This window comes from Canis lupus, chromosome 16, assembly GCF_011100685.1.
Source record: "Canis lupus familiaris isolate Mischka breed German Shepherd chromosome 16, alternate assembly UU_Cfam_GSD_1.0, whole genome shotgun sequence".
Taxonomy (NCBI): domain Eukaryota; kingdom Metazoa; phylum Chordata; class Mammalia; order Carnivora; family Canidae; genus Canis; species Canis lupus.
Genome location: NC_049237.1, coordinates 9,090,719 through 9,109,700, shown reverse-complemented (window position 1 = coordinate 9,109,700; position 18,982 = coordinate 9,090,719). Strand labels below are relative to the sequence as shown.

The 18,982-nt window shown below is 55.5% G+C and overlaps 1 protein-coding gene across 1 annotated transcript; it reads right to left on the bottom strand.

Annotated features, from left to right (window-relative positions):
- Window positions 1-1,988: 1,988 nt before the first annotated feature.
- On the bottom strand, window positions 1,989-18,599 carry KLRG2 (killer cell lectin like receptor G2). Its single transcript, XM_038559419.1, has 5 exons — window positions 17,891-18,599; window positions 11,134-11,235; window positions 10,580-10,725; window positions 2,847-2,950; window positions 1,989-2,384 (listed from the first exon to the last, which is right to left on the bottom strand). Exons 1-5 carry the CDS (start codon window positions 18,597-18,599, stop codon window positions 2,264-2,266), a joined length of 1,182 nt encoding a protein of 393 aa, XP_038415347.1. The 3' UTR covers window positions 1,989-2,263.
- Between the last annotated feature and the right edge of the window lie 383 nt (window positions 18,600-18,982).

Below are 18,982 nucleotides of genomic sequence, written 5' to 3'. Positions count from 1 at the left end.
CTGCCTGTGTCTCTGCCTCTCTATGTGTCTCTCATGAATAAATCTTTTAAAAAAAAATAAAATATATTTACTTTTTTTTTTCCCTTCCATGGGCTCTTTTAGACAGGGTTTCTCAAAATGTGGTTTCTGGACCCTCTGCATCAGCATCACCAAGAAAGTTGGTAAAAATCAGCAGCTCAGGCCTGGGTGGAGGAGTCATGTGCACCTGCCGCAGGTGGCTCCTGCACCACGGGAGGGACCTGTCGGTGCCACCAGCCAGTGCTGGCAGTGCCATGGTGATGTGTGGATGTCACACGCGAGCAGCGGGCAGTCCTGGGGGAGGAGAGACTAGAGCAATTACTCAGAGGAATTCTGTGCAGACCGACCCGCTCTGTAGCCTCCCCAGCTCCTGCTTCGTAGAAAGGGCAAGATGCCCCTTGGCGAAGGGGGTGTGCACAGGCTGTGAGAAGGGGCGGCCCAGGCTCACCTTGAAGCCTGCAATTCTCAAGCTGGGCTGTGCATCAGTATCTTGTGGACCTTTTAAAAAGTCTAATCCTTTATTTTATTTTATTTTTTTAAAGATTTTATTTATTTGATAGGGAGAGAGAGAGAGAGCGAGAGAGAGCGCCAACAAGCAGGGGGAGCAGCAGAGGGAGAGGGAGAAGCAGGCTCCCTGCTGAGCAGGGCTCGATCCCAGGACCCCAGGATCCTGCCCTGACCTGAAGGCAGATGCTCAACCGCTGCACCACCCAGGCGCCCCTTAATTCCTCTTTTAATCCTAGTAGTACATAAATACGGGTTCTTAAACACACATGTGCATGTGGCTTCAGTAATACTAGTGTACACAGGATTAAACAAGTTTGGTCCCTCAGTAATCTAACTCCTGCTCCTTGGAGACACTGAGGTTATTTTTTTATTTTTATTTATTAAGATTTTTATTCATTCATGAGAGACACACACACAGAGAGGCAGAGACACAGGCAGAGGGAGAAGCAGGCTCCCTGCAGGGAGCCCGATGTGGGACTCGATCCGGGTCTCCAGGGTCAGGCCCGGGGCTGAAGGCGGCGCTAAACCGCAGGGCCACCCGGGCTGCCCTGTTTCCATATTTCTAAATAACATGCTGGCACTGCTGTTTCTTGCCCGGCCCCCCCAGGACAGGGCTGGGGGCTTCCCAGGGCCGCGCATCGGAAGTTCCCGGCTCTTCCCCTTCCTCGCCACGTGATGCTGACCAACTCTGGGCTTCGGGGTGCACCAGCCGTCTCACCGCGGCCACCCGTGTCTTTCTACCTGCACAGGTGCTCCCCAGGGTCCCTGGCCCAGCCGGACACGGCCGGAGGGCTCCCGCCGGTAGAGGCGCCGCTGTCCCGCTCGCCGCGCCTGGGCTCGGCCCGTCCTGCCGGCAGAGCGCCGCGGGGTGCCGGGCGCCCAGGCCAGGTGCGGGGTGCAGCCCCGGGCCGGTCGCCGGGAGGGGCTGCGGGGCGAAAGCAGCCCTCCGGGCCACCCCGCGGCCACCCCGTCTGGCCTGGGGGCCCCGCCTGTGGGCAGAAGAGCTGCCTCCAGCCTCCCACGCTTTTTTTTTTTTTTTTTTTAAGATTTTATTTATTCATGAGAGACACAGGCAGAGGGAGAAGCAGGCCTCGACCCCGGGGCTCCAGGCTCAGGCCCTAAACCGGGGGACCCCCGGGATCCCCACCTCCCAGGCTTCTGATTTCCTTTGTTGCTGCAGCTCCCTGGGCTTCCCCTGCCTGGGCGGGGGGCCCCCCTCCGCATCTTCCCAGCCTCCAGCCTCAGGGGCTCAGAAGCCCCCCAGCACCGCCCTCACCCCCGGGGGGGGGCACCTCGCATTTGCTCTCCCCCGGACACTGCTGGGATGTTGTCGCTGCCGCCCCAGGCGAAGCCTCACTCCCTGTGATCGTAACAGCCAGGGGGCAGCACCCGTGGGTGCTGGGGTCTCCTGGGCCCCTGAGGCCAGGGGCTTGCACGGGTGACTAAGCAGGTGAGGCAGAGGATAGGAAACAGCCACTTTAATGAGGGAGAAACATCGGCTCAAAATGCTAAAAAACCATCCCCGGGTAACTCAACAAATCCGCCTCAGAAGCTGGACACTAAGCTCAGGGCCTGGAAAGCCGCCTTGCCCTTGGACGCGACCTGCCCGCGTCAGGACCGGCCCCCCGCCGCTCAGGAAGGGCCCCGCGGGCGCCGGGCAGGGAGACCTGGAAGCCTGGGTCCAGCAGGAGGCCGCCCCAGCCGGCCACCTGGCTGCCCCCGGGCGCCAGCCCCCAGGTCACTTGGCCCCCTTGGCACAGACCCACGGTCTTGGCGAGGCGCAGTCCAGGGCCACGAGCTTGCCCTCCTCCAGGCCTCCGCACTGGGGATCCAGCCGGTCCTCATCGTCCTCTGGGAGTCTGCGAGGGTGAGAAGAGGGGACGGGGCTCAGGATGACAGAGCCTGCTGGCCACGTGGACGCTGCACGGGGCCGGGGGAGTCTGGAGAGCGCTCTGGGGCAGGGGTAGCGGTCACGAGGATGCCTATAGCTCAAGGGCACCACCCCAACGCCTCTGTGCAGCTCCCCTTATCTACGGAGCAGGGTGACAATCCTGCTTGGGTGGACACTCTGTGCCCAAACAAGGGATGGGGTGACCGAGACTAAACGAAACTAAGGCCCCAAGCCAGGTGGGGTGAGAAGGGTAGGCTGTCTCCCAAGAGGTACCCAAGGCTGGTGGGGGAACACATGGAGGATCACATCAACAGTGGGGCAGGTGTCCGCAGAGGGAAAGGCCTCCATCCCTTCTTTGGCATCTGCTGTGATGTCAATCTGGTCATACCAGAGCCCGAGGGGCCACCCACCCAAGCCCACAGTCACTCACAGCTGGGGTGATACTGGGGCCCCGTCGATCCAGTGCCAGCCGTGGCGGCCTCGCCGGGCTCCCACCCAGGAGTGCTTGCTGACTGGGTATCTGCTCAGGAAGTCCTGAAGGAGAAAAGCAGCTGCTCACCCCTCCTCCCACCTGGGGTTGTGTTGTCCCCCTCTCTGCCCTGCATCTAGCAAGTTCCCAGCTCACACGCCAGGGAACTGCCTGCGCTCAACCCAGCTCTCCCAGCACACCGGGAATTGGAAAGCCGTATCGGCTGCTTGCTGGGTGCCAGACATGATGCTCGGGCCTGGGGACCGGGGGTGATCCCATCTCAGCCTCAAGGGAGACAGCTTGTTAACACTGGTCCCCACCGAGCAGCGTGTGATGGGTAGTGTGTGGACAGAGACGAGGGGAGAAAGCACACCGGGTAAGCCGATAGCCAACAGCCTGCCTGGGCTGGAGGCGAGGGGCAGGGCTGCAGACGTGGCCTGAGCAGAGGGTCAACAGTGCACTTGCCAGTTACAGCACAATATTAGGCCTTTTATTTATTTTTTTTTAAGATTTTATTTATTCACGAGAGACAAAGAGGCAGAGACACAGGCAGAGGGAGAATCAGGCTCCATGCAGGAAGCCCGATGCAGAACTCGACCCCAGGACCCTGGGATCATGCCCTGGGCCAAAGGCAGACGCTCAACCACTGAGCCACCCAGGTGCCCAATATTAGACCATTAAAAAAAAAAAAAGACAAGTATGGAGACCGTGGAGCAGTAAGAGGAACATTATGGCACATAAAGGGTTACAGCGAATAAAAACGCTGAACCAGAGTTGTGGCATGATTACAGTGACGACAAACTGTGCTCGCACAAGAATGCGGACACACAAGGAACAAAAACCAAAAAGTATGTTAGAGAGCTGCTAGAGATGACCTTTCTCTTAAATATTTGTCCTTGACATCATCTTGTTTTTAGCAACAAGTTAAAGCAGAAAACGGTATTTAAAAACGTTTAACTTGTAAAAAGATGAATTGTGGGGCAGCAAAGCTGGGGCAGTTCCAGATTGCGACTTGCTGCCACAGCACAGGAGCCCTAACATCCTGGCTACCACTTGGACGAGTGATGCTGCTTTGGAGAATAAACCCAAGAACATAAAGGGGAGAAAATGAACTTACCCCAAGATAACACGGTGTTATCTAGAAAGAAAAAATGGAAACCACCCAAATGCTCAGGCCTCGAACTAACTGGGCAAATTACAAGATAGCAACACGACGGGAAGTCACATTGCTGATAAAGACGCCAAGCGGCATGTCGGTGAGTATGCGGAGAGAGGGGAACCCTCGTGCACTGTGGGTGGGAATGCAGGCTGGTGCGGCTGCCCTGGAAAACAGTGTGGAGGGGCCTCACGGAGTTAGAAATAGAGCTACCCTATGAGCCAGCAATGGCACTCCTGGGTGTTTACCCCAAAGATACAGATGCAGTGAAATGCTGGGACACCTGCACCCCAGTGTTTATAGCAGCAATGTCCACTGTAGCCAACTATGGAAAGAGCCCAGATGTCCGTTGACAGATGAAAAGATAAAGATGTGGTCTGTATATACAATGGAATATTACTCAGCCATTCAAAAAAAAAAAAAGAAGAAATCTTGCCATTTACAATGACGTGGATGGAACCAGAGGGCATTATGCTAAGCGAAATAAGTCAGTTAAAGAAAGACAATTATCATATGATTTCACTTCCATGTGGAAGTTAAGAAACAAAACAGGATCACAGGGGAAGAGAGGAAGAAATAAAACCAAGATGAAACCAGAGAGGGAGACAAACCGTAAGAGACTCTTAATCATAGGAAACAGAGTTGCTTGGGGGGGGGGGGGGAATGGGGTAACTGGGTGATGGGCATTAAGGAGGGCACTGATGTGATGAGCACTGGGTGTTATGTGCAACTGATGAATCACTGAACTCCACCTCTGAAACCAGTAATATATTATATGTTAATTGAATTTAAATTTAAAAAATTTTTTAAAAGGTTTAAACAAAAGATTCCAAGTAACGTAGAAAATATAAGAAAGTGTAAATAGATAATTACACTGAGTGAAGAAAAACGATCACACCAGCAAGTACACGTTGCTCACAACATCCAGAAGCCTCTATTCATGAGAAAATTAGAAGTACGCCGGCCAAAGGGAGTTCAATGCACGCCCAGCTTTTCCCTAGAAAGCTGAGAAAGCCAAACCTCTAATATCTGTCCCTGGTTATCAGAAAGAAATCACGAGTAATGACGGTCCCCTTGGTGCCACTCCTCGCCGTCCCTCGGGTCTCCGTGCCAAGGTCCCTTCCTGCGGGGACACAGTGCTTACCCGTCTAGGGTGAGCTCCCCCCACACCCCCGGGGCCGTGGCCACCCTTGGGAGCTTGTGCACGAAGCCCACGGCCTGTCCCTCTCCCGCATGGGGCAGTGACCGAGGTGAGGCTGGGGCGTCCTGTGCACCGCGGCTGTGACAGCCCTTTGCACAGCCAGCCAGTGCCCCGCAGCGGCCCCCTGCTCCCTGCTGGGACCCAGTGAGAGCTCAGGCCAAGTGCGGGTCCCGTGTCCCGTCCTCAAGGGGCCACCGGCCAGGGAGCAGCAGAGGGAGACCCAGGAACCTCGGGCCGGGGGGCTGGTGAGCTCACCCCTTCCCAAAGGCCGGAGGGCAGGCCAAGCACGGAGGCGGAGGCGGCCCCGCGAGCAGGGCTGTGCAGGGGGCCTGGGGGAGGCCGAGGGCCGGCGGCGGCAGGGTGGGCCAGCCCTGGGCAGGGGCTGCAGCAGGGCCGGCGCCTGCCAGCAGCACCCTCCGCCTGGGAGCCATGCTCCCTGTGCGGGAAGGCAGAGCAGGGTCCGGGGCTTCTCCCTGGCCAGGCCACCCCATATTCAAACCCCAGGTCTGGGCGGCCTTAGGCCAGCACCCAGGCTTTCCTCCAAGACAGGGCATGTCGGCTAGGAGGCCTGAGAGGGTGTGTAGAAAGCCAAGGGCCTGTGGTCCGCGCTCAGTAGTGGGCGCCCTCCGCTCTGGGCCAGGGGCTGTGCACACACACACGTGCCCGGCCTTGCCAAGGGCTCCTGCCTTCCGGCCGTCTGTCCATCCTGGCCCCAGGCCGCCTGGCTGTCCCCCCCACCTCCAGGCCCACTAACGGGAGGCATGGCCTGTCCCTGCCCACTCGCTCCTTCTACCCTCTTTCCTCCGACTCCATGGACTTACTCTCACGGCTGGCAGAAATGACGGCGTGGGAAAAGCATCATCCAGAGAGCTAAATTCTAGAAATCTGTGAGTCATTTAGGGTTCCAAGAACTGCTCTGTCGTGATGCCACTGATGTCCCAGGCCATGAGAAGAATGTACTTAAAATCTCAAGTGGAGGGAAATTATCTGCTCTGCCTTCAAACATTTCTTTTTTTAAAAATTGTGGTAAAAACAAAAATTGTGGTAAAATACCTATCATGGAATTCAGCACTTTAACCATTCTTAGGGGTACGGGTTGGTGGCATCAGGGCCAGCCACACTGTTGTGCGCCCATCACTGCCACTGCCTCCAGAACCCTTCCATCTGCTCAGACAGAAACCTCATGTGCACCCACCACTCCTGCGACCCTCGAGCATCCCTGCTTTCTGCCTTCATACGCTTCTACCTTAATATTTAAATGCCCCAGTTAATTTTCTTAATCCTATGATGAGCATTTCTTCGTGTTTTTTCCACTTTTCTGCAGTCTCCAGTGTATGACACTTACGGTGGCTTCTTGCTCCCTGCACCCTTGAAAACACAGCTGTTCTGGAACCAGTGGAGGGAGTCTGATGATACGGACAGCACTTAAAGGTTCTCACTTTCTCTAACCCTGAGCAAAACCAGCTCTTGGGGGGAATGAGACCTGCTCCTCCAAGGGCTGTGCGTACCACTGGCACTGTGGTTTGTCCCTGGGAGTGTGTGTCCCAGCTCCCTCAGCCAGCCTGTCCTCGGCTGCTCCTCCCCACCCCCACCCCAGTGCCTCCTGGAGTGTCTGGCTCTCTTCCAGAGCTTGGAAGGATTCCAGAGCTCTACAGTCATCCTACTCCAGATTTTAACTGCCCAGGACTCAAATCTTCACCTTGCTCTTTTTGCAAGGAGCTTACCCAGAGTTTTCTATATACTTACTTAAGTTCCAAATAATTGATCCTGTAATGCTTAGTTTTAAAGGAATTCTTCATCTCAAGCTTGCAGTTTGGATAGTTTAAGCCCATCACCCCCTTGGAGGACCCACCAGCCCACAGGGAGGTTTTTGCTCCGAGGGCTGAGGTCGTTCTGGACTGAACCTGTGTAATGAGAGGCTAGAGGGCAGGGACAGGCTTTCTGAGGACACTTGCTGTGCTCAGTGGGTCCCTGCCAGGTTCGGCACCCCCCCCAGCTCCCCTGCTGTCTAGGGACCCACCTCCCTTCCCATTCCCACTGGCCTTCACTTTGCAGATGCAACCAGGGGCCTGGTAAGGTTCCCCAGCCCTGCCCATTCTTATCTGGCAAACATACGAAATTGGGGCCCTAGCAAAACCCTATATACTGATCTTCCTCAGGCTACTGTCCCCCTGGCATTTCCTCCCAGCACACATTTACGGAACGTTTAGCACATTAAAAGAAATTAAAACAAAGAAAAAATCACTCATAATCTTGGCCCCAGTGGTAACCAGGATTAGAATAATTAATATACATATTTCCTTTCCATGTGTTTTCTTTGCATGTATATTTTTACCATACTGAAATTGCAGATTTGATTTTTTTCAATCTACATCATAACTTTTTCATTTCCCCATGTTTTCTGAAACATAAGTGCTATTCCTGGTAATAAAATAAGCCACTGTAAACATTTTCTCCAGCACAGTTTTATATCCACCACCAGGGAACTCTCCCAGAAAGAAAAAGGCAGGAACCCCCTTCCCTACTGTACGGTGTAGAATAGCTTTGGGGTCAGGACTGAGCAAGAGCAGTCCAAGAAAACAGGTATGAGAAATCCTAAGTAAAATATTAACAAGTCAAATATAGAAGTACTGGGGGAATAAAAAAATCATGGCTCAGTTAACTATTACAGGAGGCCTAGAATAAAAAAAAAATCAATGTAATTCACATAAAAAGGAGTAAACAAAAAGGTATTCTCAATAGACACACAAAAAAGCATCCAATGAAATTAAACTTATTCGTATTTAAAACTCTTAATAAAATAGTAATAGAAAGGAATTTCTTTTTTTTTTTTTTTTAAGATTTTATGTATTTACTCATGAGAGACACACACAGAGAGAGAGAGGCAGAGACACAGGCAGAGGGAGAAGCAGGCTCCATGCAGGGAGCCCGACTCAGGACTCGATCCCGGGACTCCAGGATCACACCCTGGGCCAAAGGTGGCGCTAAACTGCTGAGCCACCTGGGCTGCCCAGGAGTTTCTTTAAATGATCACAAAGGGGAAAATAAAAGACAAGAATGGGAGAAGATGACAGCGTATGAGTAATGTCAACAAAACTTTGGTAGCCAGACAACTGTAATCTGCTGAGCAGACCCAAGAAAGCTCGGTGGTTTTTCAAGGAAAAGGTAGAGAGGAAGCCAAGAAAGATGCCAGTTGGAATTGCAAAGCCCCCAAATGCTCACATATTAGAGGAAACAGGTCCTTTTGGAGGTCAAGGTACAGGGAAAGGGCCTGGAAAGACAGCTCTGGTTAAAAGTCTATAAAGGGAGTAATTAAGTCCTCTCTGCTCCCCCTGCCCACAAAATCCACTCACGCCTCCCATACAGCCAGGGCACAGTAAACTTTGAGAGAAACCATAGGGGGCTGGGGAATCCAGAGCACCAGGTTTGGCTGAGGGTTAGAGGTACTCACACTAAAAAGGGGGAGGAATTAAGTGCTTCCTCCTTACAAGTGAAATCTTGGCTCTCTTTCCCCATGGCTCCTGGAATGCTGACATCTTAGCATCACTTAAAAAAAAAAAAATTGAGCCCCAGCGATTCCTCCATTGCAAAGCCTGCCTCTAAGAAAGCCCAACGCATCCCCTCACCTCCACCTGGACACCCCCGACATAGAGCTTCCAATCTGTTCTTTAGTGTCTTCCTCTTGATTATGACAGCTAAGGATCATCAGATATTTTAGGAAATTTTCTAACATGAAAAGACAAAAAAACCCCACCCCACAACAACCCAATACATAGAATGAAAGGTAACTGCAGAAAAAACAGACATAATACAGAACGAATACAGAACGAATACAGAAATACAGAACGAATTTCAAAAACAAAGTTAGATATAAGTACTATCTATAAGGAGATGAGAGAGGATATTGCATCCTTGAATCGAACAGGGCACCAAAAACAAGGAACATCTGAAGAACCCAGAAGATTTCTCAAAATTACAAACAACGCAGAAGAAAAGGAAAAGGACTGACAAAGGGATATGACTGTTCAATATCAGAACAGAGGGGGAACAGAAGTGAAGGCCCTAAATGTGGGGGGTGGGGGGCTGAGGAGGGAAAGTTCACATACAAAGGATCGGGGGATCAGACTTATTAAATGGTAAGACTGAACGCTGGAAAGTAATGGAGCGAATCCGGCACAATTCTTGGGGAAAACTATTTCCACCCCAGAATTCTATACCCAGCCAAGCTATCAGTCAAAAGAGCCTAGAATAAGAGTATCTTCAGATATGACAGGTCTCAAGAAATTTACCAGGCATGCGCTTTTTTTCTAGGAAACTTACAGTGTATGTGCTCCACCAAGAAAAGGCTATAAACCAAGAAAAAGTCTTAAGGTGTAGGAAATGGGCATCCCACACAGGAAAGAGGCAAAAACATACCAAGGATGGAGACGAGATTCCAAGCTGACAACTGTGTAGAAGGCCTAGTTAGAAACCAGTACTGACTGGAGACAAGAAAGGAGCACTCCAGGAGGCTGTCTGGCCAGCTACCTGACATGTTTTCTGTGGTTTTCTTGTTAATTTTAGATCCAGGCTGCCTGGCCCACCTTGACCTTCAGATCACATCTTCCTGTCATGTGCCGTGACCACCACATACCTCTTCATAGGACAGATCAATATGATGATTGAACACCTATTTCTATGATTTCTTTATTTTTCTCTTTCTCTCTCTTTCTTTCTTTCTTTCTTTCTTTCTTTCTTTCTTTCTTTCTTTCTTTCTTTCTTTCTCTTTCTTTTTCTTTCTGACTTGATTCTTTGTCTGACAGAGAAAGAGAAAGCGCACAAGCACGAGGAGAGGCAGAAGGGGGCTCGATCCCACAACCCTGAGATCATGACCTGATCATGAACCAAAGGCAGATGCTTCACCGACTGAGCCCCTCAGCCAGGTGCCCCTCTCTGGTTTCTTGCTTAACGTCTGCCTCACTCACTGCTCTGTGAGCCGTGTGAGGTGTAAGCTGGGGGATCTGGATCATCGCTGAATCCCCAGTGCCAAGCACGGCGTAGGTGCTCGATAACTATTTATGGAACCACTGACTGAGGGATCGCTCCCTGTTTACTGTGTGGCCACAGGCTGGGTGGGAGCATCCCTGCTCCCATCTGCCCAGCTCCACCTCTACTGCTTAGAATGAAGAGGAAGTTGAAGACCTTGGAGCCCTGATGTCCCGTCTTCCTGCATGTTGCTTTGTTTCCCCAGGCCTGGGTGATTTTTTCTGTAATGCGGAGTTGGACTAGATCTTCGCTAGGCATCTGTGCTCTATACCGATACCTCCATCCTCCCCCTGCCCACTGCCCCCTCCTCACCTGGGTGTGGCTCAGCAGCGGGAGGGTAGCATGGTGAGTCGAGCAGAAGGCCTGGCTGGCCTCCCAGGCCTGAGCTTCAGTGGAGAGGTAGTAGCAGTGCTCCTCGGACCACATCCAGCCCTGGGGGCACGGCTGGCACCTGGCCCCTGCAAGCACACAGACCACTCTGAAGAGCCGAACGTACGCATGTTAAAAAAAAAAAAAAAATCAAAATCTGACTACCGTATTGAGTGAGGGGGCAAATCTGGAGCATGGGGCTGGCAAGCCACGGGATGGCAAGCAGAGTGGGCAGGGCCTTGGGCAGGCTGTAGAGCCTGTGCAGTGCACCAAGGCCCCCGCCCCCGGGGAGGTGGCTGTCAACCCCTGCTTGTCAGGGCACTGGGTCATGTCTGGGGGAGACAGGAGCTCTCTCTCCTTCTCTTTGCTCACTGAGCCCCATGTCTTCATGTTACATCTGCCCAGTGGGGACATCTTTTTCTAATTGTCACCAAGCTGCTATAAGGACTAGATTCCCTGGTGGTAGACAGAGGAGGACAGGAGAGGAGGCACCATACCTGCTCTAGAAGCCAGAGCCACAATGGCGACTGCGGACACGGCCAGAAACACAGCCATGACCGCCAGGGCCCAGCGCAGGGACTTCATGTACACAGGCAGCCCTGGGGAGGGGACAACCAGGAGAGACAGGTTAGAGGGAGCCAGTCCCAACCACACCCAACTCAGAACCATGGTGGCCCATACACCAGCACCCCCCCACCCCCAGCCCAAGACACCACGAAAATCTACTCAATTCAGGCTAGACCTTCCTATTTGGGAGAAAAATGCTAGGAGATACTCAGCTTTTCAAATAACCAGAAGACCTGGGAGTCTGTTTCGAGAAAAAGAACAAACGATTGGCTGACAACCATCTGCTGAGCACTTGACATGCAGCAGACACAAGGAACAAACACCACCCAGGACAGGGCAAGGCCTCTGAACTCAAAAAGGTGCCAGGAGATGAAATTCCAAACAAGAGAGGATTGCAGGTCCAGTTTAAACTTCCACAGACCTGGGTTCAAGTCTTGACTCGATGGGGGCCTCCCCACACACGTTTTGGTGTTTGCCCATTTTTTTTTAAAAAGATTTTATTAATTTATTCATGAGAGACAGAGAGAGATTGAGAGAGAGACAGGCAGAGGGAGAAGCAGGCTCCATGCAGGGAGCCCGATGTGGGACTCGATCCCAGGTCTCCAGGATTGGGCCCTGGGCTGAAGGTGGCGCTAAACCGCCGAGCCACCTGGGCTGCCCTGGTGTTTGCCCGTTTTGACAGTGCAATCACCTGCCTCTTCTATCTCTCCAGATCACGGGGGGCCACTGTACATAGGCATCTGGCCGGGCGGGCTTTGCAGGTGGCAGAGCAGTAGACAGATGGCAGTCACTAGCTGCTCAAGGGCCCGGGGACCCCAGAGAGCTGGAATGAGGCTGCAGAGAGGAAAGGATCTCCAGAGACAGGCAGGAGGAAAGGCGCCCGCGAAGGCTCCAAGAGAGAACATACTCGAATGCCAGATGCTGCTCTGGTGAGGAGTGAGGAACCAGGAAGGCCAGAGGCGAGAACAAGGAGAAGAAAACACAGTAAATGGTTAATCCCGGCCATCGGCAGTTCTAAGCAGCTATCCACCCGGAAACATCTAAGGGAACCAAGCGCTCCTGAATTTGATCTCGGCCAGAACACAGAAGCATGAAATCAATTAATGCAAGAGGAAGTCTATTTATTTACTTTTTTTAAAAAAAGAATTTAAATTTATTTGAGAGAGAAAGAGAGAGAGCAGAGCACAAGCAGGGGGAGCGGCAGGCAGAGAAAGGGAGAAGCAGGCTCCCTGCTGAGCAGGGATTTTTTTTCCCCCCCCCCATGCACGGCTCAATCCCAGGGCCCCAGGATCTTGACCTGGCCAAGGCAGATGCTTAACTGACAGCCACCCAGGCGCCCTGAGGCCTCTCTTTAAATTTAGGTTCAATTTAAATTTCCCAGACACTTGGCTGCCAGGGCATGTAGGACCCACATCTCAGGGATGAGGGCTGAGTATGCCACATATCCAGCGGAAGGGTCCCTAGAACTCAATCATCATAGTTTTGCCAAAGCCTGAAACAGCAGAAGTTACTTCTCCAGCAAACACTTTATTATTTTGAAAAGACTAATTCCATTCTTAAAACCACATGCATATTCATATATACCTTCACATGAATACATACAACACACACATCAAGAGAACTGGGACACATTTCCAAGGTTTTTCATAAAACATGTTTTCAATCATAACTCAACTTTCAAAGCATAGGCACTTCTGAAGTCCCTGATTTCCCATTTTCATTAGAAAAAAACACTTGCTTCAAAGACTGAACAGGGAAGTGTGTTATGCTGCTAGATGAAGAGTCATATTCCATCTGTGACCTTTTTGGAGTTTGTTTTTTTTTTAAATACATAATCGGTTTCTTTTTCTTTTTTAAGATTTTATTTATTTATGAGACGCACAGAGAGGCAGAGACACAGGCAGAGGGAGAAGCAGGCTCCATGCAGGGAGCCTGGTGTGGGACTCGATCTCCGGTCTCCAGGATCGGGCCCTGGGCTGAAGGCAGGCGCTAAACCGCTGTGCCACCCAGGGATCCCGATAATCGGTTTCTTAAAGGGATTTGACCCAAATCTTCATCAACTGATACATGGATAAACAAAATGTGGTATATCCATCAGAATACTCAGCCATAAAAGGTAGGAAGTGCTGGTACATGTTGAAACGTGGCTGAACACTGAGAACTTTAGGCCTAAAAGAAGGCCTAAAGAAGCCTGTCACAAAAGGACACACATTATAGGAATCTATTTATGGAGGTGTTCAGAATAGGCCAACCCACGGGGACAGGAAGTGCACAGATGGGTTGCCTGTGAGAGGTTGGGGGGTCGATGGCTAAAAGGTACAGCATTTCTTTTCAGGTTGTTGAAAACACACTGAACCCGACTGTGGGGATGATTATGCACCTCTGTGTCTGTACTGATGACCCCTGGATGCTACACTAGGAGGGGTGCATTGTACCGTTATATGAATTACAACTCGATGGAGCTGCTACCAAAAAAAGGGGATTTGAAATTGCTTGGGGTAAAAGATACAGGGAGGCCCAGGTGGCTCAGTGGTTAAGTGCCTGCCTTCAGCCCAGGGAGTGATCCCGGAGTCTGGGGATCGAGTCCCACATCGGGCTCCCTGCATGGAGCCTGCTTCTCCTTCTCCCTCTGCCTGGGTCTCTGTCTCCCTGTGTCTCTAATGAATTAAAAAAAAAAAAAAGCATTAAAATAAATAAATAAAAGATACATAGAAGTTGAGAGTCTTAAAATAAAAGCAGAACTAAAAGGCCTGGAGAAGAAAAGGAAAACAAATCTACCCATCACCTCGGTCAGTAGAATTACCATGACCTGACACTGAACTCAGCCCTGGCCTTTCAGAAAAGAATGGATAAAAGAAATACAGTGGGTTAGGCAGCCCCACACACCTCGCCAACCTCCAGGCAGAGGAAGCCCCGCCTGCCCCCTTGCAAAAGCAATTCCGAATTTCACAGGGAGGCCAAGACGTTCTCTTTACATAAGCATGACAATACAGAGAAAGCTCGAGTCCCCTCTCAACCCTGTTTCTCCCCGCTTCCAATTCTGGACCCTCTTACCCTCCGTGGCTGCGAACACACCCGGTCCCACATGGGAAGAGTAACACAAATTCCCTATTCTTTCCAGCACCCTCCCTTTGGCCCCACTCTGGCTTCCACTCAATTTCCTTCCCAAATCTTGGAATGACATCCTGATGTTACACCCTGTTTACTCTCCAGCTGCCAGTCCATCTTAAAATTTGCCACATTTTCTACCCGTGGCTGCAACACTGCTTCCTCTTAGTCAAATCCGGTGGCCCAGGGTGGAACCAGGTTTTGTAGGACTTAAAGGCTATTCAATGTGAGGGGAGGCATCTTAAAAAAAAAAAAAAAATGGAAACTTCCAAATACAAAGCTTGGCACGGATGGACTCAGAGGGCTCGTGCCAGTGAGGGTCTACTCTCGTGCCATCACCTCCAGGGCAGTCTACCACAAACCCCCTGCTCCTCCAGCTGGACTGGACCATGCTGGGCATCACCCTCCCATTTGGGTCCCATTTCCCCCATGCACCCAGCACTGAACACATGCTTCCTGCCCAATCCCACCAAGATTCTAACTACCTCTTGAGTTCCTAGGCCACCCCACTTTCTCCAAAAGACACCTCCATCCCGAGCCTCTGTTCTCCCTCTCAGCTCCAGAGTCCTCCCTGCCCATAGCCCTCCTGGCTCCATCCCAGGCTGACCTGTCCTTGGGCTGTTTTAGTCCTAGGCAGTTGAATTTATTTTTTATTTTTTATTTTTATTTTTTTAAAGATTTTATTTATTTATTCATGAGACACACAGAGAGAGAGGCAGAGACACAGGCAGAGGGAGAAGCAGGCAGGCTCCATGCAGGGAGCCGGATGTGGGGTTCGATCCCGGGACCCCAGGATCACGCCCTGGGCCGAAGGCTGTGCTAAACCACTGAGCCACCCAGGGATCCCCGAATTTTTTTTTTAAAGATTTTATTTATTTATTCATGAGAGTCACAGAGAGGGGCAGAGACACAGGCAGAGGAAGAAGCAGGCTCCATGTAAGGATCCTGATGTGGGACCCGATCCCAGGAATCTGGAATCATGTCCTGAGCCACCCAGGTGTCCCCTAGGCGGTTGAATTAATCTGACACGGAGCTGTAGATTCATTGTGAAGAATCATGTTCTCCCCCCAAAGACACCCATGTCTTAAACCCCGTAATCTATGAGTAAGGTTACATGGCAAAGGGGACTTAAGGTTCTGGTTGGAGTTAAGGTTGCTTATCAGAGATTTTTCCTGGATCTTCTGGGTAGGCCTCACAGGACCACAAGGGTCCTTATAAACAGAAGAGGGAGGCAGAAGAGGAGAGCCAGAGAGGGCAGGAGAAGGAATCAGCCAAACATTGCGGACTTTGAATATTCTGAGAGGCATGAACTATGGAATGCAGTCTTCCAGCTACAAAAGGCAAGGGAACAGAATCTCCCCCCAGAGCCCCCAGGAAGGAACACAGTGCTGCTGCCAACTTGGCTTTACGCCCGTGAGCCCACATCAGCCTTCTGACCTACAGAACTGTGAGATGATAAATCTGCGTTGTTTAAAACACGAAGTTTGTGGCAATTCGTTACGGCAGCGATAGAAAACACATCACCAGGGCGCCTGGGTGGCTCAGTGGGGTGAGCCTGCGACTCTTAGTTTTGGCTCAGGTCACGATCTCAGGGAGGTGAGATGGATCCCCATGGGGGGCTCCACACTGGGCGTGCAGCCTGCTTAAGATTCTCTCTCCTTTCCCCCCTGCCTCTCTCTAGTCTTTAAAAATAAATAAATAAATAAAAATAAAAGGACACTATACCATCATTCAGAAAATGCGCACACATCAAACCCTGCAAAAGCCCAAGTGATTCGTGTCCGCGAACGCCACACAAGACTAAGACACAGCAGAGACCCTGGGCTTTGCGGCCCGTCTGGCCTGGTCCTCCCCTCACCTGGCCCAGCTTCTGGCACTCTGTGTCCTGGCCTCTGTTCCCGAGGTTTCCAGGTACAAGTGGCCTCCGCCACCCCCGAATCCCACTCATTTTCCACGCTTACTCCGAGAAGGCTGCCCATGGCTCCAAGTCCACCCACCGCTCCCTCCTGGCTCCTTGTCCAGGACTCCTGACATCTTTTCCAGTCTCTTTTTCTCTTTGTTTTTTTAAGGGGGGGAGGGGGCAGAGGGAGAAAGAATCCTAAGCAGGCTCCACGCCCAGCAGAGAGCTGGGGAGGGGCTTGATCTCACGACCCTGAGCTCATGACCCGAGCTATAGTCAAGAGTCGAGGCAGAACCAAGTGAGCCCCCGGGCGCCCCTCCGGCCTCCTGGTTCCCCCAGCGCCCCCCTCCTCTGGCCCCCTCCACGCCCACACCGCCCCCAGCAGCCTGGGCCCCAGCCCCTGCGCAGCAGCTAGTGAATCGGGGAGTGTCCGGGGCCAAAGGCTCCTCAACAGCCGTGGGGGGAAGACGGAGCCGGGGTCTGCGAGAGGGACGGGAGTCCGGGGCCCGGGTTCGCGCCCGGCCCCTGGAAACCTCCCCCTTCCTGCTCCACCGAGCACGCACACTCCGAGGGGAGGTGAGAGTCCTCGCGGGGGGCGGGGGGGGGGGGGCGGCGGTGGAAAGGGATTTTAGCTGCTCATCGCCATGACGCAGTGCGGGCCAAGCGGACCCCAGGCAGCGGGGCGGGGCGCCGGGGGCCGCCGGGGGGCGGGGCGTCGGGGGCGGGGCGTCGGGGGCGGGGCGCCGAGGTGGACGGGGCGCAGGGGGCGGGGCGCCGGGGCCCGTCGGGGGGCAGGGGACGGGGCGCCGGGCCCGTCGGGGGGGCGGGGCGCAGGGGGCGGGGCGTTGGGGCCGTCGGGGGTCGGGGCGCAGGGGGTGGGGCGTCGGGGCGCAAGGGGCGGGGCGTCGGGGGCCGTCGGGGGTCGGGGCGCAGGTGCGGGGCGTCTGGGCCGTCGAGGGGGCGGGGCGCCGAGGGGGACGGGGCCCGGGGCCCGTCGGGGGGGCGGGGCGCAGGGGGCGGGCGTTGGGGCCGTCGGGGGTCGGGGCGCAGGGGCGGGGCGTCGGGGCGCAAGGGGCGGGGCGTCGGGGGCCCGGTCGGGGGTCTGGGGCGCTAGGGGGCGGGGCGTCGGGCCGTCGATGGTCGGGTGCGCATGGGGGCGGTGAGTCGGGCGTCGGGGGGCGGGGAGCAGGGGGCGGGGCGTTGGTGGCCGTCGGGGTCGGGGCCGCAGGGGGCGGGGCGTCGGGGGGCCGTCGGGGTCGGCGGCGCATGGGGCGGGGCGTCGGGCCGTTCGAGGGTCGGGGCGCAGGGCCGGGGCCGTCGGGCCGTCGGGGGGGGGGGGCGCAGGGGCGGGGGTCGTGGGGCCGTATGGGGTCGGGGCGCAGGGGGCGGGGCGTCGGGGCCGTCGAGGGTCGGGGCGCAGGGGGCGGGGCGTCGGGGCCGTCGGGGGGGCGGGGCGCCGAGGGGGACGGGGCGTCGGGGCCGTCGGGGGTCGGGGCGCAGGGGGACGGGACGTCGGGGGCCTTGGCGGGGGCGGGGCGCAGGGGGACGGGGCGTCGGGGGCCGTCGGCGGGGCGGGGCGCAGGGGGACGGGGCGTCTGGGGCCGTCGGCGGGGCGGGGCGCAGGGGGACGGGGCGTCGGGGGCGACGGGGGGCCGACGGGGGCGGCGGGGCGCGCTTACCTACGAGCTCCACGGCCCGGGGCAGCTTCTCGTCGGCGCCCGGCAGCAGCGCGGCGTCCTCCTTGCCGCGCGGCCCCGGCTCCCGGCAGCGGCCGCGGCCCTGGGGGGCGCCCGGGGGCTCGGCGTCGGGGCCGCGCTCGGGCCGGGCCGGCGGCCGCTGCAGGAGCGGGGGCGCGGGGAAGGCGCGGCGCGGGCAGGCGGGGGACTCGGGCACCGGCACGGTGAGGAAGCGCGTGGACGGCGCGGGCGAGGGCGCGCGGCTGCCCCCCGCCGCGCCCACGGACTTCACGCGCACGTCCACCTGCAGCTCCACCGGGGCCCAGGCGCCCGGCGGCTCCCCCGGCACCGGCTGGGGCCCCGGCGCCTCGCCCGCCCGGGACTGCTCGGCCGCGGCGGGGCCGGGCGACGGCGGCTCGGAGCCCGCGGACGCCTGGCGGCGGAAGGCGCCGTAGCCCAGGCCGGGGGGCGGGAGCCGCAGGCGCGCGGGACGCGGCGACGGCACCTGCTTCCCGCCGGAGCGGTCCTGGGCCGCACCCGCCGCCTGCCTTGCGGCCCGGGCCGGACTCGGGCTGCTCTCGGGACTCTCGGGCCGTCGCTCCTCCGCGGGGACCTGCGGCGGCTCCGGCCCGGGCACCTGGCGCCCCAAGGGCTCCATCGGGAACGCGGCCCCGGCTCGGTCTCCTCCGGCAGCCGCCTGGGCCGGCTCCATCCGGCGAGCGGAGCGGCCGAGAGATGCGGAGCGAGCGCACCTGAGCCCCGGAGCGAGGCAATTTCTCCTCCCGGGTCGGAATTGGTCAAGCTCCCAGGCCACGCCCCCGCCCTCCCCCCGCCCACCCAAGGCCCTCGCCGCGATGGGCTGGGCGGGGTCTGCTGGCCACGCCCCTCGGGCTCCGGAGCCGCCTTCACCTGGCCGCGGAGCGAGGGCCGAGCGCCCGCCCGCCCGTCGGGGGGCACAGAACGGGAATTGGAGGCATGAGGGCGAACCCAGAGCCCCGCCTGACTCCTTCCTCTTCTTTTGTCCCCAGTCCCACGGCCCTCTGCCATTTTGTTGATTTTGAGGGTTATAGCCTGAGAGCTGTTGGCCAAGTCTGT

Excerpts from the sequence above, each read along its gene's own strand:
- KLRG2 (XM_038559419.1), bottom strand. The coding sequence starts at position 18,599 with ATGGAGCCGGCCCAGGCGGCTGCCGGAGGAGACCGAGCCGGGGCCGCG. Across the intron at positions 2,951-10,579 it reads CGCTGCTGAGCCACACCCAG|GACTTCCTGAGCAGATACCC; the intron begins GTGAGGAGGGGG and ends TTTCTCCTTCAG. Across the intron at positions 2,385-2,846 it reads GCCCCAGTATCACCCCAGCT|ACTCCCAGAGGACGATGAGG; the intron begins GTGAGTGACTGT and ends TCACCCTCGCAG.